This window comes from Callorhinchus milii, unplaced genomic scaffold (assembly GCF_018977255.1).
Source record: "Callorhinchus milii isolate IMCB2004 unplaced genomic scaffold, IMCB_Cmil_1.0 Scaffold5, whole genome shotgun sequence".
NCBI lineage: Eukaryota > Metazoa > Chordata > Chondrichthyes > Chimaeriformes > Callorhinchidae > Callorhinchus > Callorhinchus milii.
In genome coordinates this window covers 55,877,683-55,901,648 of record NW_024704746.1, presented here as the reverse complement: position 1 = coordinate 55,901,648, position 23,966 = coordinate 55,877,683, and the positions used below count along the sequence as shown (strand labels likewise).

The window sequence follows — 23,966 nt, the reverse complement described above, 5'->3', positions numbered from 1 at the left end:
TTTTGTCCTGAAGGCTGTGTATGAATCAATTAGGGTTAGTTTGTGTACAGAGGAGAACAGAGACTACGCATCACCAGGAGCAGATTGATGTGCCTGATATTTGGATTTAAGACTTGGTTAAAGTTGGCTTCCAGTCAAATGTAGATGATCAAAAATAACAAATGGTGTATCAGTTATGAACCATTTGATAAAACTAAGAAAGTGAAATGTTTAGTTTGTGTAAACTTGACACTTTAACAATTGTTCCAACCTTTCTATTGCTGTTGACTTGAAAACTAATTTAATGACTTTCATTAGGAGAAAGTGATGTATTCTACATTGTGTGATTGACTAGAAGACTAAATGATTGTGACTGAAATGGTATAAATCCTCCAGAAATGAAAGATACTTTATAAAGATGTGCGAAGGTGCTATATAAATTAAATTGTGTAGCTATTTAGTGAATACTTTTCAGGCTTGTAATTATGAAGAAGTTCAGACATAAATTCAAATGATGCTGCTCCTTATGCGCTAAAGCATAGAATTTTCATTACGATTTTTTAAATGTAATTTTAATTTTTCATCAGAATTTACCAATGTAATTAGCTTCAATGCAGCATAATTCAGATACTTATCAAGCTGAGAAGAAACCTGGAAAGCTTTAACAGCCTTTAATGTTATGTTCAAGACCGTATTTTATCCCCTTATTTTGCATAAGATTTTTACACCAACGTCTGAAAAAAGCAGTTCCTTACTACCGAATGAAGTTGATGATAGTGGGAAATGTTGGAAGTGGTAAAACAACGTTGCTTCGGCACCTAATGAAATTAAAGCGATCTGAAACTGGACCAGAAAAACCCACTATTGGCATTGATGTAAAGGAGTGGGTATTTCAAGTTAAAGAAAAAAAAGGAAAGAGAAAAGAGTACGTGTTGAATGTCTGGGATTTTGCAGGTATGTGTCTGCTATTTGTTTTCCTGTTGCTGGTGACTATTTTTTAGTTCTCTCTGCTTTATCTTGAAAAACAACAATAAAATTACATTTGTATTGTGCCTTTCACATTGGGAGGACATCCTCAGGCGCTGGACAGTCAGTGTTTTGGACCTGAGCTGGGGGTCCGTATCGGGGAGGGTGGAGGGCATGGGGGGGGAGGAGGGTCTTCAGACAGGTCTTGAAGAAGGCAAGGGAGAGGGCGAGGCAGAGTGACTGGGATGGAAGGTGAAGGAGGGCTTTGAAGGGGAGGACCAGGATCCTGAACTGTATCCTCTGTGTGATGGGAGGCCAGTGAAGTTGGGAGAAGATGGGGGAGATAGGGTTGCAGAGCCTGGTGTGGGAGAGGACACGGGTTGCAGAGTTCTGGATAATCTGCAGGCTATGGAGGGAGGAGTGGGGGAGGTCAACAAGCAGGAAGGTTGTGTAGTCGACCCTGGATCTTATGAATGCATGTTGAGGGTCTTGGCGGCCTGCAGTGTGAGATATTGGCTGAGTTGAGCGATCTTGCGGAGGTGGGGGAATGCAGAGCGGGACATGGATGTGGGTTAGAAAGGATAGTTGAGGGTCATACAAGATGCCAAGGTTCTGGACTGACTTAGAAAGGTGGTGTGTGCATCCTTGAATGATGATTCTGTCAGTGGCTGAGGTGTGAAGGCACTGATGGGAGTCAATCAAGAGGGCCTTGACGTCTGACAGACATTCTGTCAGGACAGCAGTGGTTCTGGAGTCAAAGGTGGAGGCAGAGAGGTAGAGATAGGTGTCATCCGCATACATGTGGAAATTGACCCCATGTCTGCGGATGATGTCACCAAGAGGGGGCATATAGATATTGAAAAGGAGGGGACCAAGGACAGAGCTCTGAGGAACACCGCACAAGACTAAAAAGTCAATCCATTAGGTATAATCAACCCTTTTGTGGATACTGCTGTAATAATCTCATCAATTTGAAACGTTCTGTTTGATATGGGAGACATAGCATGCAAATTTATAGGTCAGCAGGAAGGAATGTGAATCTATTTGCGGAGTTCACCAATTGGGAGGTAAAAGGGCAGAAGTAGCTGTACCTTCAGGCAGCAAGTGGTCTTAGAAAGCTACACCTGATAGATATAAGAACATAAGAACATAAGAATTAGGAGCAGGAATAGGCCATTTGGCCCCTCGAGCCTGCCACACCATTTGGTAAGATCATGGCTGATCTTCAGACCTAATTCCATAAATTCACTACCCTCTGCATGAAGAAATGTTTCCTCAACTCTGTTCTAAAAGGCAGACCCTTAATTTTAAGACTGTGACCCTAGTTATAGATTCTCCTATCAGGGGAAACAGACCCTCAGTGTCTACTTTATCCAGCTCTTTAAGAATCTTATGTTTCAATAAGATCTCCCCTAATTCTTCTGTACCCTAGAGAATATAGCCCTAGTTTATTCAGCCTATCCTCATAGGTCAGTCCCCTCATCCCAGGAACTAACCGAGTGAATCTATGCTGCACCCCCTCTAGGGCAAGTATGTCCTTTTTTAAATAAGGAGACCAAAACTGCACACAATACTCTAGTTGCAGTCTCACCAAGGCCCTATACAGTTGCAGCAAGACTTCCCTACTCTTGTACTCTAAGCCTTTTGCAATGAACGCTAACATGCTGTTCGCCTTCTTAGTTGCTTGCTGCACCTGCAAACTAACTTTTTGAGGCTGGTGTACAAGGACACCCAAATCCCTCTGCACACTAACACTATCTAATCTCTCCCCCTCTAGAAAATAATCTGTTTTTCTATTTTTTCTACCTAGGTGAATAACTTCACACTTCCCCACATTAAATTCCATCTGCCACCTACTCGCCCACTCCCCTAGCCTATCTATATCCCGTTGCAATCTTTTTGCATCATCCTCAGAGCTTACTCTCCCACCTAGTTTAGTGTCATCCGCGAATTTAGATACGTTGCATTCAATGTCCTCGTCTAGATCATTGATGTAAATTGTAAATAGCTGAGGCCCAAGCACTGATCCTTGTGGCACTCGACTAGTCACATCCTGCCAATTCGAGAATGACCCGTTTATCCCTACTCTCTGTTTTCTACCCGTTAGCCACTCTTCAATCCATGCTAATATGTTCCCATTAATCCCGTGGGCCTTAACCTTGTGCAATAGCCTTTTGTGTGGCACTTTGTCAAATGTCTTTTTAAAATCTAATTATACTACATCTACTGGTTCCCCCCATCTAACCTGCTAGATACATCTTCAAAAACTCTAAAAGATTAGTTAAGCATGACTTCCCTTTTGTAAAGTCATGTTGACTCTGCCTAATCTTGTTATGGTCTTCCAGGAATCCCATAATGACATCTTTAATTAAGGACTCAAGAATTTTCCCTACCACTGATGTCAGACTAACTGGTCTATAATTCCCCATCTTTTCTCTCCCACCCTTCTTAAATAGTAGTGTTACGTTTGCAATCTTTCAATCAATGGGAACCATTCCAGAATCCAGAGAATTTTGGAAGATCAAAGACAAGTCATCCACTATCTCAGTAACCACCTCTTTTAAAACTTTAGGATGTAGACCATCAGGTCCAGGAGATTTATCAGTTTTAAGACCTGACAATTTACCTAAAACCTTTTCTTTACTAATATTAATTCCTCCAAGTTGCTTGCTAACATTTTCTTCTTGGTTCCCCTCTATTCTTGGTAGGTTTTCAGTGTCTTCTAAGGTGAAGACAGTAGCAAAGTATAATTCCCCCCATTTCTGCCTGTAGTGGACCCACATTTACCTTTGAAAGCCTCTTCCTCTTTATATATTTATAAAAGCTCTTACAGTCTGTCTTTATGTTCTTCGCTAGTTTACCCTCATATTCCATTTTCTCCCTCTTAAACACTTTTTGGGTTCTCCTTTGTTGATCCCTAAAGTTCTCCCAATCCTCGGGTTTACTACTCATCTTAGCTGTTTTATAAGCTTCTTCCTTTAACTTTATACTTTCTCTAACTGCTCTAGTTAGCCACGGTTGGGCCACCTTTCCCGTGGCATTCTTATTCCTCAAAGGAATACGTGCTCGCTGGGAATTTTGCACTATCTCCTTTGTCTGCCATTAATGGTCTACTGTCAAATCCTTAAGTCTAATTTCCCAGTTTATTTTGGCTAAATCCTCTCTCATACCAGCAAAATTGGCTCTACTTAAATTTTAAACCTTTGCTTCGGACTTAGCTACTTCTCTCTCTAACTTAATGCTCAATTCCATCATATTATCATATATCACTTTGCCCTAGAGGAGCCTTAATTTCCAGTTTGCTGATCAGCCCTGCTTCATTGCACAAAACAAGGTCTAATATGGCCTGTTCCCTGGTTGGCTCCTCGGCAAACTGATCGAGATAATTATCCCTAATACATTCTATAAACTCTTCCTCTATCATATTTTTCCCAATTTGGTTGTCCCAATCTATGTGCAGATTAAAATCACCCACAATTAATGTTTTTCCTTTACTGCATGCTCTGCTAATTTCCTGATTTATACCTTGAGAGATACTGTGACTGCTGCTCGGGGGTCTATAAACTACTCCCACTAGAGTTTTCTGCCCCTTGTTGTTACGTACTTCTACCCATACTGACTCTACTTCCTGCTTTTCTGATTTAAAATGTTTCCTCTCTACTGTTTTTATCCCATCCTTTATTAGCAGGGCCACCCCCCCCCCTCCTCGTTTACCACGTTGCCTGTCTTTCCTATACATCACGTACCCTGGAATATTTAGCTCCCGCCCTTGATTTCCCTGTAACCATGTCTCGGTGATGGCTAACAGATCATACCTGTTTATTTGTATTTGGGCATTTAACTCATCTATCTTGTTTCGAATGCTTTGTGCATTCAGATATACAACAACAACAACAAGATTCCATTTATAGAGCGCCTTTCATGTCGGGAGGACGTCCCAAGGCGCTGTACAGTTGGGTCAGGACCCGAGCAGGCGGGAAATGGTCAGGGTGAGGGAAGGGAGTGAGCGATGAGGGGGTAGAGAGTCGAGAGGGGAGCTGAAGGCACGGTAATTCTGACTTCGGGCTATTAGTCCTATTCACCAGTACCCTATCCCTGGGCTTCCTTTCCCCACTTGACACCCTTTGCTTATCTCCCTGGTTAATCTGCTCTCCCACTTTCATCGGTCTTAATTTTTATTGTAATGGATTACATGTGATTGAATTTCCCCCTCCCCCCCTCAGTAGTTTAAAGCCCTGTCTACTTCCCTATTTATTCGTGTTGCCAGGACATTTGTTGCAGCCCTGTTTAGGTGGAGTCCATTTCTTTGGAATAGCTCCTGTCTCCCCCAATACTGGTGCCAGTGGCCTATAAAGTGAAACCCCTGCCCTCCGCACCATTCTTTTAGCCAGGTATTCAGTTCTTTAATTTTTTTTTGCCTGTACCAATTTGCTCCTGGCTCAGGTAATAATCCCGATATTAATACCTTCGAAGTTCTTCTCTTTAGCTTAACTCCCAATTCCCGGAACTTGCTCCTCAACTCGTCCCTACCTGTCCTACCTACATCATTGGTCCCTATGTGAATCATAACTATTGGATCCACTCCCTCCTGCTTCAAATTTTTCTCCAGCCCAGAAGTGATGTCCTTCACCCTGGCCCCAGGAAGGCAACAGAGTCTTTCTGTCTCCTTGCTACGGCTGCAGAAAACTGTATCAGTCTTCCTGACTGTCTCATCCCCAATTACCACTATATTCTTTCTGACTATTCCCAGTGTAGCCTCCTGTATAGAGGTGTTGGGGTAAGTTTGTCCATCTTTCTCACAGACTTCCTTGTCCACAGAGGTTGCAAGTATTTCATACCTGTTGGACAAGGTTAAAGCCTGGGGTTCCTCTGCCCCTCTTTTTCGGGTCCCCTTACGCGCCTGTCTGACCGTCACCCTGTCCTGTCCATAGCTGGCAACGGAATGTTCCCTGGGACTCGTGGGAGTGTCTGGCTCCAGGATGAAACTGTCCAGGAAGCTCTCCCCATCTCTAATGCTGCGCAGTGTCTCCACCTGAGACTCCAGCTCAGCTATTCTAAGCTGGAGCTTCCTCAGTTGCAGACATTTGCTGCAGATGAAGTCGCCCGGGCTCAGGTTGCTCTCCGTCAACTCCCACATACCACATTCCTCACACATCACCCTCCAGGTCATTTTCTCCTCTCACTCTATTTATCCCTGTATTATTGTCATTTGGAAGATATACTTCCCCCTCTGCACCTAATTCCCACTCTCACCCAATTCCTTCTCATTCTGGCCTCGCCTCACTCCGGACGTAGCTCACTCTGGGCTCTCTACTCATCTATCCTTAACAAGCTTCGTATTCACGAAACTCTGATCTATTAAGACACGAGCCTAGTGGAATAACTTTTATGTTAATTAGCTCCAGAGAGTCAATTGCAAATTGAGCTAAATTCAGTGCAATGATTGTAAGGTTGGTTGCAGTTCCATATTGGTGCCACCAAGAGGCAGTAAAACCTTATACTGAAACTGAAGTTGCATCAAATCAAATTTTTTTTCAAGTTTGTGGAAACCTTTTTCTTTTTCAGAAAGTTGTTTGTAGAAGTGGGATAAAAATACAAAGAAAGGCTATGCATTAGTGACATTAACCTTTCACAGTTATTACAACAACAACAACTTGTATTTATATCACACCCCTCATGCAGGGTAGCATCCTAGAGTGCTTAACTGAGGTGGGGCACAACGCCGAGCCAGGGGGAGGGGGAGTTGACCATAGGCAAGGTCGAAGAGGAAGGTCTTCAGGTGCGACCTGAAGACCTGAAGATAGGGAAGGAAGAGGCAAGACGGAGGGATAGAGGAAGAGTGTTCTAAAGTTTCGGGGCGTAGTGGTTGAAAACCACCAATGGTGGAATGGAGGCCACAAGGGACATGAATGGAGCTAGACGAGCAGAGACAGTGTGTAGTGGGTTAGGGGGTAAGCAGATCTGAGAAGTACGGATGTGCCAGGGCATGAAGAGATTTGAAAATGAGTCAGAGAATCTTGAAATTCATCCATTGGGCGATAAGGAGCCAGCGGATCCTGGCTAGAACTAGCATGATGGGGGTATGGAGTTTAGCATGGGTGAATTATGTGGGCGGCGGAGTTTGGGATTAGCTGGATCCTGTGCACTGGCGAAGAGGGCTTTTGAAAAGTTGAGTCGTGAGGTGAAGAACGCATGGAGTGTTTTGGCTGTGTCTGGGGTAAGGCACAATGACACGATGGAGTTTTCCAGGACATACTTGCATTGTGAACTGTGTTGTCTTGTTGAAAGATTAGTGGACAATAGATATCAATTACGAAACAAAAGCAGAAGTCGCTGGAAGTACAGAATGTTATCGTTAAAATAGTATTATTTCGCCCACAAATATACAGTTAATTCACTTTACAGCCTATTCTGCGAAGCGCTTTGAGACATCGAGAAGACGTGAAAAGCGCTATATCAAATGCAAGGATTATTCTTTATTATTATCATTATAAATATTAATCTTTTCATTACACCTTAAAAATGATAAATAATGTTTGAAGGCTTAACAAAAAGATTGTTATTTTAGCATTTGGATGAAGACAGCTCACAGTGTCTCCTTGTATCTACTGCATATTTTTCAATTTAGATTGCAATCTGATAAACTGGAATTATCACTTACATGCCACTGTAAATGATAATTCCAGGTTATCAGATTTTCAATATTTTGCTTTTACATCAGTAACCATGAATACAGTAATATGTTTTCACACTTCTTCCTTGAACATTTTTGCTGCATCAGTAATTGAGAACAAAAAAGAGCACTGAAGCCTTAAACCAGAGTGCAGTTCTGCTGCAGCTTGGTGTCGCCAATAGTGAAGGGCATGTACTTGTTATAATAATCCTTATATTTGATCTAGTGCCTAAATTCTACGTCTCCAAGTGTTTCATGAGCAATTCCGTTGATTAATAATATTTGTGCATTTTGTGGGAAACGGCAACCATTTTATGTGTACAGTCAACAAGACTGAAGCCCTCCTGACTGGCTCCAGTCAGTGCCTCCACACCTCAGGCACTGACAGCATCATCATTCCAAGGATACACACTCCACCTCACTGAGCCATTCTGGAACCGTGGCGTCTAGTTTGACCCTCAACTGTCCTTTCTACCCCACATCCGTGCCATGACCTACTGTGCCTTCCCCCACCCCGAAAACATCACCCGGCTCCACCACTGCCTCACCCCTCAGGCCACCAAAACCCTCATCCACGCATTCATCACATCTAGGCTCGACTATGCCAACTCCCCGCTTGTCAGCCTTCCCAACTCTTACCCCTACAAGCTGCAGATCATCCAGAACTCTGCAGCTTGTGTCCTCTTCTACACCAAGCTCCGTGACCCCATCATCCCCACCCTTGCCTGGATCCACTGGGTCCCCATCCCCCAAGAGGATAGAGTTGAAAATCTTCGTCCTCGCCTTTAAAGCCCTCCATGGCCTTGTGTCTCCTCTACCTCTGTGACCTGTTGACCTCATATCAACCTGTCTGCTCCCTCCGCTCAGCAGGCTCTGGCCTGCTCTATGTGCCTCGCCCGTCCCGCTCCATCATTGGCGGCCGAGCCTTCAGGCTCTCTGCACCCCCACATGGAACTCCATCCCACATTCCCTTCTCCTCCCTCCCTCCCTTGCCTCCTTCAAGGTGTGTCTCAAAACCCTCCTCTTCGACCGAGCTTTAACCACCCTCCTAGCCTCCCTGCTCTCCACCCTCCCTGATCCTGATCCTTAACTCGGGTCCAAACCCCTGTCTATCCAGCGCCTTGGGACGTCTTCCCGACGTGAAAAGTGCAATAAAATGTAATTTTATATTGTATTGTACAGCAAGAACTAATTATTACTGCTTCACTGAATTAGACATTTATAAAACCTTTATGCCTTCCAAAATAGTCTTTAGCCATTTGTTTTAGGACTTCAATACTTACAATGGAATAATATTTGTGCACTTAGAATATTCAATTTGTATGTTGTAAACGTATCACATTCACAAGGGATAGAATCGGTTGGACGAAGTTCATAATAGCCTTTGGTTGGTGGCGGGAGTAGATAGGCTAGTAACATTATCCCATTCAATAGGATTTCCTATGCTGAACTCATCAGACAGTCAAAATTCAGAGAGTACAGGCTCCTCTTCCTTAGCATGTGCAGTGGTCTACTTATATCCTTTCTTATTGCTGAATAACTACTGTTCCTGACAAGTCTTCACAAGCATCAACGTTGCTTTAAGTTACTATTTACCTCATATATTTTAACTATAACATTCTGTACTTTGTGCTGTAAAAAAATGACATATTGATATTTTAGTTGTGTAAATTGCTTCCATAAATGTGAATTATATTGGACCACCCTGACTTGAGTGATAGTGAGACACGTTAAACAAACCAGGGTCAAATTATCAAGAGTTTAGTGTATAAATATGTGTGGGAAAATTTGTTAATATGTTAATTTTCCCTCTAATTCGGAAACCGCTTCATTTAAGACCCTTAATTCTTTGCAATTTTCCCGTTTCTAGCTAAAATGACTTTGTAGTTGATCTATATATTTATATCAAAAATATGATTTGGTCACTCAATTGCCGACTGTTTGTGGGACACTGCTGTGCACAATTGGTTACCGGGTTTTGCTCACAAAACACACAGTTACTGCACTTTACAGTATATCTTGTGAAGCGCTTTGAGAAGTCTCAAAAGATGTGATAAGGCACTATACTAAATGCAAGGATTATTACTATTTATTAATTTTTAAGGAAATTGTTTCAAGAGGCACATTGGAAATACTATGAAGCTTTAATTTATCCCATTATTCTGCTCTAACCCCTGAAACTAATACTATCAATATCTGTATTACAAGTCTATCTATATCTGTATTTCTTTACCCATTTTATATTTTTTACTTGTTTATATTGTGCTTTTTTTGTACAAGGCCAAGAAGAATTTTACAGCACACATCCCCATTTTATGTCTCTACGAGCCTTGTACCTCGTTGTTTACGATCTTAACAAAGGAGCTAGTGAAATTGATGCTATCAAACCCTGGCTCTTCAATATAAAGGTAACATAAGATGGTTTATGAATTGAACAGTATTTATGCAATATGTGTTTATTGACTTTTTCTTCATTCAGTGCATGAAAAGGCTATGAATCAGATTACTTGGTTTCAGATTCTATATCTTTGCAGTAGTTATTCAACCCATGTGCATATGTATAAATAGGCACTTATAGCATGTGTACCTCTTTTCTTTTTCTGTAGTTGTTGGCCCAGTTGTTTAAATCGTATCAGAAAAAAATAGTTCTTTAAAATTCAACATGCATCTTAAATAATTCAGTATCTAGCTCGATTAGTGCTCTTGAATATATTTATATTTTTATCCCTTGTTGTTTAGTTTCAGTTGGTGTTGATAGTCTGAACTCTTGGTTTTGTGTTGAATTTTCAAGCAACACTTTTGCTTCATTCATGTATTTGAACTGTACAGCCTGGAATTTTTAGAAAGAGATTGTGAGTAATAAGATGATATGTTAATACTCTATGCTGAACCAGCAAAGTCTCAGTTCACTTTCCTTTTACAAGAACTCGATGTGAGAAAGAGAATTTACGAAATGATGCTCAGTCATTTGAACTTGTTGCCTCTTGGAAAGAATTGACTCCCAGGACATGGTGTACATTATTTCTGAAGGGAGTGGAAAATACTTCATGGGACTTGAAGCACCATATTAAACTTCTAGATGTTAGATTCAAGACTTCCGAATCAAGTCTTTTCTGCAGTGATGAAGGCTCAACTGATACTTCTATGATGGCAGTATCAGATAACGTTTTGTCATCTTCTAATTTCTCTACCACCAACTAATCAGGATATACTGTGAAGCGGAATGACAGTATTTTGTGGGCAAATGTGCAGCAAATTTTATGGACATAGATGCTCAAGTTAGATGCTGCAGTATTGTGAATTGCTGTTATTTTTATTTGTTGCTTAACAACAACACAACTTGCATTTATATAGTGCCCCTCTGGCAGGGTAGCATCCCAGACTTGACAGTGGCAGAGCATGATCCGAGCCAGGAGAAGTGGGGAGGTGACCGTAGGCACGGTTGAAGAGGAGGAGAAAAAAGAGGCAAGGTGGAGAGACAGAGCAAGAGAATCCAGAGTTTTTGGGCGTAGTGATTGAAAGTACGGACACTGATGGTAGAACGGAGAGCATGAGGGACATGCAGGAGCCTGAAGTCAGTTGAGCGTAGGCAGCGGGGAGCTAACAGGTGGGAGAGGTAGTGATGTGCTAGGGCATGGAGGGATTTGAAAACAAGTGCGAGGATTTTGAAATCGATCCATTTAGCAATAGGGAGCTAGTGGAGCCTGGCGAGAGCTGGTGTGATGGGGATATGGAGTTTAGTACTGGTGAATATGCAGGTGGCAGAGTTTTGGTTCAGCTGGACTTTGTGGATGGTGGAGCGGGGGGGACCGGCAAAGAGGGCATTTGAATAGTCGAGGCGGGAGGTGATGAACGCATGGACGATTGTTTCGGCTGTGTCTGGGGTAAGATACGGTCAGAGGTTGGCAATGCGGCGGAGGTGGAGGAAGGCATCCTTGGTCAGAGACTGAATGTGGGGAAGGAAGAACAGCTGTGGGTCTAACCTGATGCCTAAGTTGCGAATCTGAGGGAGAGGCTTAGCTGATGCAGTGTAATACTGTTTGTTATGCAAATTTCATCTGTGAGTTTGTTTTGTTTTTGTTGATAGGCCCGTGCACCATCTTGCCCTGTAATTCTTGTGGGTACTCACTTTGATGTGACTGATTTAAAACATCGAGATGACTGCATCATCAAAATTAACACTGAACTCCTTCAGCATCGGGATTTTCCACCTATCAGAGATTACCATTTTGTGGTCGCGACAGAAGAATCTGATTCTTTATCAAAACTCCGGAAAGCCATTATTTGTGCGATACAGACTTTCAAGGTACGAGTATACAAGAGGGAGGAGGGTATTAAGGGGTGAAGGCGCATGTGGTGTAAGAAATTCGGATAGAGTTGACCAATATGGTTATGTAATAATCCAAGGTTTATTAAGTAATACAAATAGTTTAACTTATTCTTAAAACTGATACCATAGATATCGTAGAATCGATATCGATTCCACTGGGAAGTGCGCTGACCTTCTACGACAACTCCAACTATTCCAAAGTTACATCTTTTATGTGTTTCTAACTCCATTTCCCCTTGTCACAGAGATAGCCCCCACCTTTGCAGGCTGCTAGCGATCCTAAGCTGGCTCTTTTCACATGGGAAAGTAACTGATAAAGAGAAAGATATTGACAGCTAATTGGAAACATCTCCCTGTTTCCTAGTCTTGAGATAAGCAGATGTACACAAGTGTGCTTTTCTGAGCCTCCTTGTTTTCACATCTGTGCTCAAGAACATAGAAACCTATAAGATCATCAAAGGGCATGATAGAGTAGATAGTGGGAGATTCTTTCCCCTGGTTGGAGAAACTAAAACCAGGCGTCACAACCTTAAAATCAGAGGCCAGCCCTTTCGCACTGAGTTGAGGAAGAACTTCTTCACTCAAAGGATGGTGAATGTATGGAACTCACTACCCCAAAGGGCTGTTGACGCTCAGTTCTTGAACATATTCAAGACTGAGATAGATAGATTTCTTATTGCAAAAGGGATTAAGGGATATGGGGATAAGGCAGGGTCAGGTTATTAGCTGGAGTTAGATTAGAAGATCAGCCATGATTGAATGGTGGGGCAGGCTCGAAGGGCCGAATGGCCTACTCCTGCTCCTACATGTTATATAACATGATTAATTAATTCTTAGATGGTAGGATAACATGGGACCCAGGCACCAAATGAGGGAAAGATATCAGAACCTGACCTCAGTTCGGGTCAAGCCAACGTATCTTTAACTTTCCAACGCTGATTGGCACATGTACCCTCTCAGTTATTCATTAAAAACACACCACCTTGTCCATGCCCCAATGACTAAGGAATGCCATAGTAAACAGATTATAAGTTTTTGGTTATATTTTAAAAGTATACTAATTAAAAAACCTTAAAAACAGTAAGCATCACAAATATAATCTTATAGTGGTGTATATAAATACTGTCACAGACTAATTGAATGAGTGACTAATTTTCCATGTTGTATCACTGTGTGTAAAGACTAACAACTGTGTGTTTTCATCTATATCAATCATTATAGATTTATGCATATAGGAAATAAAAATAGGAGGCATATGTAAATCATGGATGGAATAGAACTTGCCAAGGGTGAAACTGAAAGAGATCTGGTTAGATCTAATTAGTTGATTTGTCATTCATCATGTCATTCATCATGTCAAAACAGTGTAAGGCAGCAATAAAAGAACAAGGCCAATAGGATCCTGAGCTATATTGTAAATCAGTTGTGTTCAGATCCCCAGAAATTAACTTGTACAGTGGTCTGATCTGGCCATATCTAGAATACCTTAGACTGTGTAAAAAATTTGGTCACTCAATCCACAACTGATTGTGGGGCACTGCTGTGTGCAATTAGCTGCTGTGTTTCGTCCACAGAATATACAGTCAATTTACTTTACAGTGTATTCTGTGAAGCGCTTTGAGACATCTCAATGACGTGATCAGGCGCTGTATCAAATTCAAGGATTATTGATATTATTATCCAGGTACTGTTCTGATCACTGTGACATAAGAGCGTTTCCCAGGCCCTAGAGGCGGTGAAGAGAACAACAACTATGATCTGGGCCAATAGAAAAATGTGGAAATATTTGCCAAATATTGTGGGACATTTGATGAAGTTACAGAGAGATCTGATGCCTTTTGCGGAAAAAAGCGGAAGGCTGGTTGGTGCTATTGAGAGACGTATTTTGTGAAACAACCCAGATTAAAACTATAGACATATATTTCCTGAACATGTAGTTATATTTAAAATTACTAAAACTATTAATTTGAATAGTACAGCACTTACCAAGAATTGGTCGCAGGAGATCAGTTTAGGCTGCAGTGCCGGACGAAGCCGATTTCCCGCTCACACTGTTTCCGTGATCCCAACCCTCTCTGTGACCGGAACCGCTCGGCCCTCGTTAGCTGCGAAGAGCAAACAGCAAGAGAAGCCTAGGGCTGAGCACAGTGTGTACAGGTGTGTAGCGGGGCCGAGCACACTGTGTACAGGTGTGTAGTGGGGCCTTGCACACTGTGTACAGGTGTGCAGCGGGGCCGAGCACACTGTGTACAGGTGTGTAGCGGGGCCGAGCACACTGTACAGGTGTGTAGCGGGGCCTTGCACACTGTGTACAGGTGTGTAGCGGGGCCGAGCACACTGTGTACAGGTGTGTAGCGGGGCCGAGCACACTGTGTACAGGTGTGTAGCGGGGCCGAGCACACTGTGTACAGGTGTGTAGTGGGGCCTTGCACACTGTGTACAGGTGTGCAGCGGGGCCTTGCACACTGTACAGGTGTGTAGCGGGGCCTTGCACACTGTGTACAGGTGTGTAGCGGGCCTTGCACACTGTGTACAGGTGTGTAGCGGGGCCGAGCACACTGTGTACAGGTGTGTAGCGGGGCCGAGCACACTGTGTACAGGTGTGTAGCGGGGCCTTGCACACTGTGTACAGGTGTGTAGCGGGGCCGAGCACACTGTGTACAGGTTTGTAGCGGGGCCGAGCACACTGTGTACAGGTGTGTAGCGGGGCTGAGCACACTGTGTACATGTGTGTAGCGGGGCCGAGCACACTGTTTACAGGTGTATAGCGGGGCCGAGCACATTCTGTACAGGTGTGTATAGCGGGGCCGAGCACACTGTGTACAGGTATGTAGTGGGGCCGAGCACACTGTGTACAGGTGTGTAGTGGGGCTGAGCACATGGCCTAAAAAGTGTGGTGCACTTTTCTACTACCACAGATTATGATTATTCAAGTTAGAGCTCTTCAGTCTTGAAAAGGATCTTCTCTGATGGGACCTTATGAGGTATTTAAAATTTGAAAGAGAGCAAACCCAGAACAATATGTTTGAATACACAAAGACAGCAGTATAGGAGGACACATATTCAGGGTTGCAAAGAACAATTTCCGAATGGACAGGAAGTATTTATTTATCCATGGGGTAATTATTAATTGGAACAGATACTGAGGCAATTTAAGAGAAAGCGTAATGCTGTATAATAAGGATGGTATCACACCAAGTATACAGTTCCAGATCCTGGTCCTCACCTTCAAAGCCCTTCATGGTCTCGCTTCCCCCCTACCTCTGTGACCTCCTAAGCCCCTACCATCCTGCTCGCTCTCTCTGCTCAGCGGCCTCCGGCCTGCTTCATGTCCCCTGCCTCGCTCGCCCCACTATTGGCGGGCTGGCCTTCTGCCACTCTGCCCCCACTCTCTGGAACTCCATCCTGCAGTCACTCTGCCTCACCCCCTCCCTTGCCACCTTCAAGAGCCATCTCAAGGCCCTCCTCTTCAACTGTGCTTTCGATATCCCTGCTTCCCCCCCTGCCTACCCTCCCCGACCCCGTCACCCAGCTCAGGTCCGTAACTCTGTCTGTCCAGCTCTTTGGGACGTCCTCCCAACGTGAAAGGCGCTTTACAAATGTAATTTTGTTGCTGTTGTTGTATGTTTGGTGGCAAATTGTGAAAGGATAAGATGAAATGTACAATAAGGCCTTTTTCATCCAAATCTTTTTTGTAATCTTATGAAAACAATTTTCTTCAGTAAATTTTAGTGCAATTGATTTTGATCTCACTATTTTGGACTTAATCTGTTTCTGCGTGTTTGCATTTATGTTCCAAAAACTGTTCTTGCATATACAGTTTGACCTCTTGACATTCTTGCAAGGAACCTGCTCTGCATCACAAAAATATGTTTGTCTAGGGTTAGATATATTTGTTTTCTTTGTACCAAAATAGAAGTCGCTGGGAACATTCAGGAGGTCAGGCAGCGTCTATGGAGAAAGGAAAATAAGTCAACGTTTCGGGTCCACGACCCTTCATCAGAACTGGGGCATGTTGGGAGGGAGAGGCTTTTAAAGGCTAAAGAGAGTGGGGAGGCAGGACAAGGAAGACAAAGGAGAAAATGGGATAGAGGACAGGGGACGATGGGTTAAAGAGGTGCTCATGATGCAAAACAAAGAGGGGGATTGCAACAATACAGGGGAATAGAGGTGTTAATAATGCAAAGCAAAGGTGTGTGTATGGGGGGTGGGGGAGGGGGAGAAATTGCAACAAAATAGGTAGACCAGAAAGAGACAAAGTCTGCCTGTGATCCAGATGATATGCTAATGGTCACAGAAGAGGGGGAGGGGGAAGGTGAGCTGTTATGGTCTGAATTTGTTGAAATCAATATTGAGCCCAGAGTGCTGTAAGATCCCTAGTAGATAGATGTTGTATATTTCTTATTAATTTGTTGTATATTTCTGATACTAATCTTCTGTACTAGTGAAACCTTGATTAAAAAAAAATCAATCTGTTCAAGCGGTCTCGATTGCACAATTAACTGCAAGAATGAAGAAGGACCAGTAAGTGAGAAGGAAAGGGAGGTGAATACCATGATAACAAACCCGTTTGGGCAGTCTTCTCAAAGGGTTCAAGGCAGAGTTTATAATAATCTCAAAGTGCTTCAAAGTAATTTACAGTAAAGTGAATTCTCTGGAATTAATAGACAAATGGCTGTAGGCTTAGAAGTAATTTGAAACGTGCACGTGGGCGGGACTGACTCATGTTTCTGCGTGTGTAGTTTGAAAGGAAATTGGCAGGAAATCTTAAAGAAATTGTTTGGTGCGAATAACTTCTACAGTTAGGGAAGGCATAAAATTAATAAGAAACACACGAAAATATGCATCCGTCTCTCACTTGATAATATACAAATTTACTGACTCCACTGTGTAGTAAGAATTTATTTTGCTGCACAACCATTGTAATTTCCCCCAAAACAATCTTCAGTTTTTAAACAATCACAATGTTTTTGCAGATCAGAGACCAGCCAGTAATGGGTCAGCTGATTCCCCACAGTTATATGGAGCTGGAAAAGAGGATTGTTCAAGAACGAAGGGTGGTTCTATCAGAATTCCCAGTGATCCATCACCAGCGATTGTTGGAAATTGTTCAGGAGAACCAACTGCAGTTGGATGAAAATGAACTACCCCATGCTGTACACTTCCTCAATGAATCCGGTATCAACAATATACCTAGAATACTATTTTAGTGTTTCATGTTTGTTTGTCTACAAAAATGCATTACATGATTCATTTTGCACCTGGAGAAAGGTAGGAAGAGGGGAAAGGTTATAATGGTAAAACAAAATGTGTCCATTGGTATTTTGCTCGAAACTCCAAACTGTACATCCAGACTCTGACCAAGACTGCTTTCCTCAATCTCTGCAAAAGTGTTTGCCTCTGCCAACACCTTACCCCCAACATATCCAAAAGCTTCATCATCTCCATTCTACCTTCCAGAAGCTCCAAACTATCCAGAATTGCATTCAAGATGCATTCAAGAGGAAGCTAGACCTCCATATGAGGGAGAAGGGAATAGAAGGGTATGGGAGGAATAAGTAATGGGTCAAGTGGCCTGTTTCTGTATTGTACATTCTTTGTAAATGTTTGTAGTATGCCACAGCCTGTATCCTCTCCCACACAAGCCATCACTCCATATTATGGCCAAACTCACTGGCTCCATATACCCTGGTGAATCAGATTTAAATTTCTTGTCATTCAAATTCCTCTACAGCCTTGTACCACCCTATCTCTATGATTTCATGTGACACTATACCTGTGCCTCTCACTTCAGTGTCCCAAATTTGACCTGCTTTGTGCTTTCTGTTCTACTATCAGCAGGCGAACTTTTGGCCACTTTTCTCCCACCCTCCAGAGCTCTCTTCTCAAATCCCTGCCTTGCCCCATTCTTATCTGTTTTCAAAAGTTGACTAAAGACCCATGTGGTTAAACGCACCTTCAACCACCACCCCTTACTCCTCTCCAACTTTCTCCCAGTTGAGTTAAGGGTTAAGATTTTTAGGGATGTCCCACAAACAGCTGTGATCATTAGTTTTTATTTGGGGAGTTGTTGGCTAGGATACCAGGGGAAACTCGCTTCTCTTTTGGCATTTGACAATTCAATTTGTGAATGACACCACATAATTAAAATGATGCTGCATGTTTTTTGTTCAGAATAACTATATTCCAGCACACACAGTTATGCAGTGATACCTTCTATTCTTCATCATGATTTTGTGTTATAAACCATTATAAACATGATTGACAGATTCCCATTACCAAGTATCATTAAAGATGATTTTTTTCTCCTTTACAGGAGTTTTGCTGCACTTTCATGATCCAGTACTTCAGCTACGAGATCTGTATTTTGTTGACCCCCAATGGTTGTGCAAGATGATGGCACAGGTAGTGTATACAAGCCAGTTAACAAGTGGTTTCTTTAGTTTTTGAAAGGGTGAATGAAATCCGATGAAATACACGCTATGAGGAGGATGCAGGATTTGATATCAGTGTGGACCTGATGATTCAGTAATTCTCCCCATTCTCTGGAACTCCATCCTGGAGTCTCTCCAACTGGCTCCCACCTTCAAAGTTCATCTCAAGACTTATCTTTTTTGATCTTGCTTTCAGACATCTTTCTCCTGCCCAATCCCCTTCAGCTCCCATCCCCAGTTCAGGTTCCAAGCCAGTATTGTTAAGTGCCTTGGGATGCCCTTTTGATGTGAATATAAATATATTAAGGTATGTTTGTATTGTAGTGTATATTGTACAGAGGATACAGTTCAAGATCCTGGTCCTCACCTTCAAAGCCCTCCACGGTCTTGCTCCCTTCTACCTCTCCGACCTCCTAACCCCCTACTACCCTGTTCGCTCCCTCCGCTCAGCGGGCTCTGGCCTGCTTCACGTCCCCCGCCTTGCTCGCCCCACTGTCGATGGGTGGGCCTTCCGCCATCTGCACCCACCCTCTGGAAATCCATCTCGCAGTCCCTCCATCTTGCCCCCTCCCTCGCCAACTTCAAGACCCACCTCAAGACCCACCTCTTTGACCATGCTTTTGATCTCCCCTCCTCCGCCCCCGCCCCTCCTCCATCCCAACCCTCAGCTTGGGTCTGTAACTCTGTCTGTTCAACGCCTTGGGACGTCCCCCCAACGTGAAAGGCACAATACAAATGTAATTTTCTTGTTGTTGTAGTTGGCCAAAGTAAGTTTCATACATAAATTGGCTTTTACACCTGTCTAGTTTCAATAAAATAAATACATGGGGAGCCCCAGAATGTTGAATGTACTACTGTGTTGAATTTTACTCAGGTTGTGACTGTTAGAGCTGCAAGTTTTCCAAAGCATCCACAAGGGATTATTTATCGTTCTGATGTTGAGAAGTTTCTATCACAGAAAAACAGTTTCCCTCGTAATTACATGTCGCAATATATAAAACTGCTGGAAAAATTCCAAATTGCATTGCCTTTAGGAGAAGAGCAATTACTTATTCCAAGCAGGTAAGTACATTTAATAATAATAATAATAATCCTTGCATTTGATATAGCGCTTTTCACGTCGAGAGGACGTCCCAAAGCGCTTCATAGAACACACTGTAAAGTGAATTGACTGTATATTTGTGGGCGAACGCGGCAGCCAATTGCGCACAGCAATGTCCCACAAACAGTCGTAGATTGAAAATGAACAATTTATTATTGTTTTTGGTTTTGGAGGGATTATTATTAGGCTCTGTGTGGAGTAAGGAAACTTGCCCAAGGGTTCGCCCTGCCTGGAATTGAACTCAGGTCTCTCGCTTGCAAAGCGAGTGCTCTAACCACTGAGCTACAGGACTCCACTGTAATTTAAAATATGCTACCACATTTAAAATATGCTACCACATTTGCCTACAAAATACACAGTCACTACACTTTACAGTATATCCTGTGAAGCATTTTGAGACATCCTACTGATATGAAAGGTGGTAAATGAAATGCAAGGACAGACAATAAGACAAAAGTGATAAAATTCTTTGAGATATGCGAGGGTGGGCAGAACAAGAGAGAACATGTTCAGGGTTGTGAAGGGCTATTTCAAGACTGATCTGGGAAGTAATTATTTACATGGAATGGTTGGATGAGTACATCAGACTGATTTAAGAAGCATCTATAATGGGAGGATGGTTGAAGGGGAATTCAGGAAGGATGAGAGGGCCGAAGGGCTCTTTCATAACAATGCATTACATTGTGTTCATCAAATTCATAATAAAATGCATTAATGTGAAAAGCCTTTGCTCCCCCAACCCCTAAAACAGAAGTGTAACACTTCAGAACTCAATGGGTTCTGTGTGATGGAAAGTAAGCTTTGTGGCTGACAATTGCTATTATTCATTAAGCTTTTTTTAAATTGCTGGAGTTATTTAACATCTTTCAAATATGGGATACAGGAAATGTGATTTATACTTAGCTGCTCCAAATTGTTCTTCCTGGGTCTGACCTACAGCCTCATTGTCATAACAACACACTATTATCTGGGGAGCTTTGGGTTTGAACCACTGCAGTGTAAAAAATTGAGTGTGACTGGATTCCAGCTCCTAAATGGTCATGCAGCTGGCTCCTTGTGCCTGCCGTGTTTCGTGGTGATAGTTGCAGCAAGGGCAGTTGTTAACTTTTGCAGTTGAGTAATTGCTTTGGAAGTTGGCTTATTTTTTTACTTGGTTTAAAAGAGTTGGAGACAATCGGTCAGTGGATCTCTTTATTTGTTTCTTCTTCCTGTTGGTAAAAATGCAATGGTGCATGTTCTATAACTATTTTCTTTCTCTTTTAAGCTTGCCTGATCAGAGACCTGTAATTGAACTTCCTCATGATGAAAACTCTGAATTGATAGTAAGGCTTTATGAGATGCCATACTTCCCGATGGGATTCTGGTCCAGACTTATCAATAGACTGCTGGAGGTTTCTGTTTACATGCTTGGTGGACGAGGTAATGGTCGCATTTCATTTTGGTGCCTTGACCTTTCAGTTCTGCGTATATGTATATAAAACGTATAATACCTTTAGATTGTATGAGATAAGGCATTTATGATTGTGATCGCTGCTCAGTGTGATGATTAAGTAAATTACATTTTATAAAGATTCTGTGGGTTTATCTATTATGATAATGTTGCATGACTGCAATAGGAGTGAACCACATTCCAGGGTAGTAGATGTTGTTTCCTGCAGTCAGTTGCCCCAGCAACCTTTTGCAGTATTTAAGAATCAGCTGTAGGGGAGGGCGCTATATTATTATTATTATTATTATATAAATGCAAGTTATTGTTGTAGCATATTCCAGAGGCCTAGTTGAAAAGTTCACTATTCAAAAGTGGAAGGGGGAAAGTGGGAGGAGAAATTCCACAATATTCATTTCTGTGCTCTTGGTGTGTATGGTGGAAGGTATATAGAGTATAACAGGCCAAGATTAAGTCATTAAGTTATTGGTTTAAAACACATATTTTAAGATGGTTTTTTAATTGAAGATGTGGGGGAGTTCTACAGTACATTTGGAGCGATTAATAGCAGAATAAATTATACATACCGTTTTGTGCTTCTACTTGATTTTCTTTGAAAAATAAACTTATTTTCCAGATCTAGAGAAGCCTTTACGTTCAAATAGGACATACTGGAGACAAGGTATATACCTGATCTGGTCACCAGAAGCTTACTGCCTTGTGGAATCAACTATACTGGACAATAAACCAGAGAGTATTCTGAAAATAACTGTCCCATGTTGCAGGAAAGGTAATATGATGGGTTATAATTGGGGCCAAAAGAAAATTGTGGCAATATTTGCAAAAAATTGCGGGGAAATTTGATGCATTTTGCGGAAGCTGTGGGAATTGGTTGGTGCTATTGAGAGGTACATTTTACTGCTAGCCTACACTTTATCCACTTTATTGATTAAAAATTAAACTTGAAGAAATAACACATATCAGATTATTGAAAAAAATTATTAATGCTTTCTTTAACAAAAACTGGGTGGCCCACTTGGAAGGGAGGGATTAGTCCTGACTGAGAGGCTCCAGGAGGTTAACACCTCTTGCACTTCGGGGGCGCCACTGAATACAACAACAAGATTAAATTTGTATAACGCCTTTCAAGTCGGGAGGACGTCCCTAGGCGCTGGACAGTGTACAGCATTTTAGACCTGAGCTGGGGTCAGGGGGGTAAGGGAGGGGAAAGGGGGTGGCCGATGGCATGGTCGAAGAGGAGGGTCTTGAGGCGGGATTTGAAGGAGGCTAAGGAGGGGGCGAGGCGGAGTGACTGGGGGATGGAATTCCATAGGTTAGGGGCAGAGTGGCTGAAAGCTCTCCCGCCAATGGTGGGCCGGGTGGGTCGGGGGACATGGAGCAGGCCAGAGCTGGCTGAGCGGAGGGAGTTGGCGGGTTGGTAGGGGGTTAGGAGGTCGCAGAGATAGGGTGGGGTGAGGCCACGGAGGTCTTTGTAGGTGAGGACCAGGATCTTGAACTGGATCCTCTGAAGGATAAGGAGCCAATGGAGTCGGGCGAGAGTGGGGGAGATGGGGTTATGGAGTTTGGTGCGGGAGAGGACACGGGCTGCAGAGTTCTGGATTATCTGCAGCCGGTGGAGGGAGGAGTTGGGAAGGCTGACAAGCAGGGAGTTTGCATAGTCGAGCCTGGAGGTGATGAAGGCATGAACAAGAGTTTCAGCGGCCTGAGGTGTGAGGTAGAGTGGCGGAGTCGGGCGATGTTACGGAGGTGAGGGAAGCCGGGTCATGGCTTGGATGTGGGGAAGAAAAGACAGTTGAGGGTGGAACAAGACACCGAGGTTCCTGACTGGCTTGGTGAGTTGTGTGCAACCATGAAGGTTGATGCTGCCAGAGCCTGAGGTGCTGAGGCGCTGGCGCGAGCCAATCAGGAGGGCCTCAGTCTTGTTCAAGTCTTACTCAAGATGTGACTCTTTCCCATTCCAAGAATCCCATCCCACGTTCCAACTCCCAGATGGGCTATCATTTAATTTTTTAAAATAAGTAGTTAAAATTATACTAATTTAAATTCATTTTATTTAATTTATATTGTAGCTATTACTACATATTAAAATTATAAAAAGAAAATGTTATGTGCATCAGCTGTTTACAATTGGAGGATCACAAAGACATTTTATCTACAACAACAACGAAGAACAACAAAATTACATTTATAGAGCGCCTTTCATGTCAGGAGGATGTCTCAAAGCGCTGAACAGTCAGGTGTCAGTTGTAGGTTGTAGGGTGCCATCCAGTCATCAATAAGATCAATGAATGTGTTTAGTGAACCTGATCTGAATATCATCGAGAACCTTTAAATCTAGCTGTACAAATGGCTACCATTGAAAGGTTCTAATTTTGAATGCAAAAAGGAAAGATGAAAATAAATAAATAACCTAATAACAACAACAACAACTTGGATTTATATAGCGCCCTCCACGTCGGACGGCGTCTCAGAGCGCTTAATGGGTGTTTGTTGGGCACTGTTGCCTTCACCTGTAAAAAGACATTATAATTTACAGTAAATCCTGTAAAGAGTTTTGAGATATCCTTCCGATATGAAAGGCGCGATACCAAATATGCGGATTATTGCTATAATTGTTTGAAACCCTCTTGAATTTGTGTTTTAAGATAAATTCTTTTGTTTCTCGTATTTGAACTGAGCAGGCTTCATCTTATTGGGCCAGATTGTGGATCACATTGATTCTCTCATGGAGGAGTGGTTTCCAGGTTTGTTGGAGACTGATGTGAATGGGGAAGGAGGCACTCTTTTGAAGAAATATGTCATGTACAGCTTTGAAGATAGTCAAGAATGCCAGCAGATGTTATTGGATGACCTGATTGACATAGCTGAAGAAGGTAATAATTTCTTATGTTTTGAAGGAACTCTAGATAAGCTGATCACCATAGACTATGGTGCAAATACTGTAGTAAAATGTAATATTTATAAACATTATTTATTTATAGGTGCTGCTTGAGTATGAATCTTACACAAATAAACTTTCATTTGAATATGAAGTG

The 23,966-nt window shown here is 42.5% G+C and overlaps 1 protein-coding gene across 1 annotated transcript in view; it reads left to right on the top strand.

Annotated features, from left to right (window-relative positions):
• Positions 1-23,966, top strand: part of lrrk2 (leucine-rich repeat kinase 2) — a 93,832-nt gene that overhangs the window by 39,037 nt on the left and 30,829 nt on the right. The window contains exons 29-37 of the mRNA XM_007909988.2: positions 698-933; positions 9,899-10,026; positions 11,706-11,924; positions 16,925-17,126; positions 18,265-18,353; positions 19,257-19,444; positions 20,749-20,903; positions 21,548-21,700; positions 23,613-23,804. Of these exons, the coding sequence (XP_007908179.2) occupies positions 698-933; positions 9,899-10,026; positions 11,706-11,924; positions 16,925-17,126; positions 18,265-18,353; positions 19,257-19,444; positions 20,749-20,903; positions 21,548-21,700; positions 23,613-23,804 (1,562 nt within the window). The remainder of the gene's footprint in view (positions 1-697; positions 934-9,898; positions 10,027-11,705; positions 11,925-16,924; positions 17,127-18,264; positions 18,354-19,256; positions 19,445-20,748; positions 20,904-21,547; positions 21,701-23,612; positions 23,805-23,966) is intronic.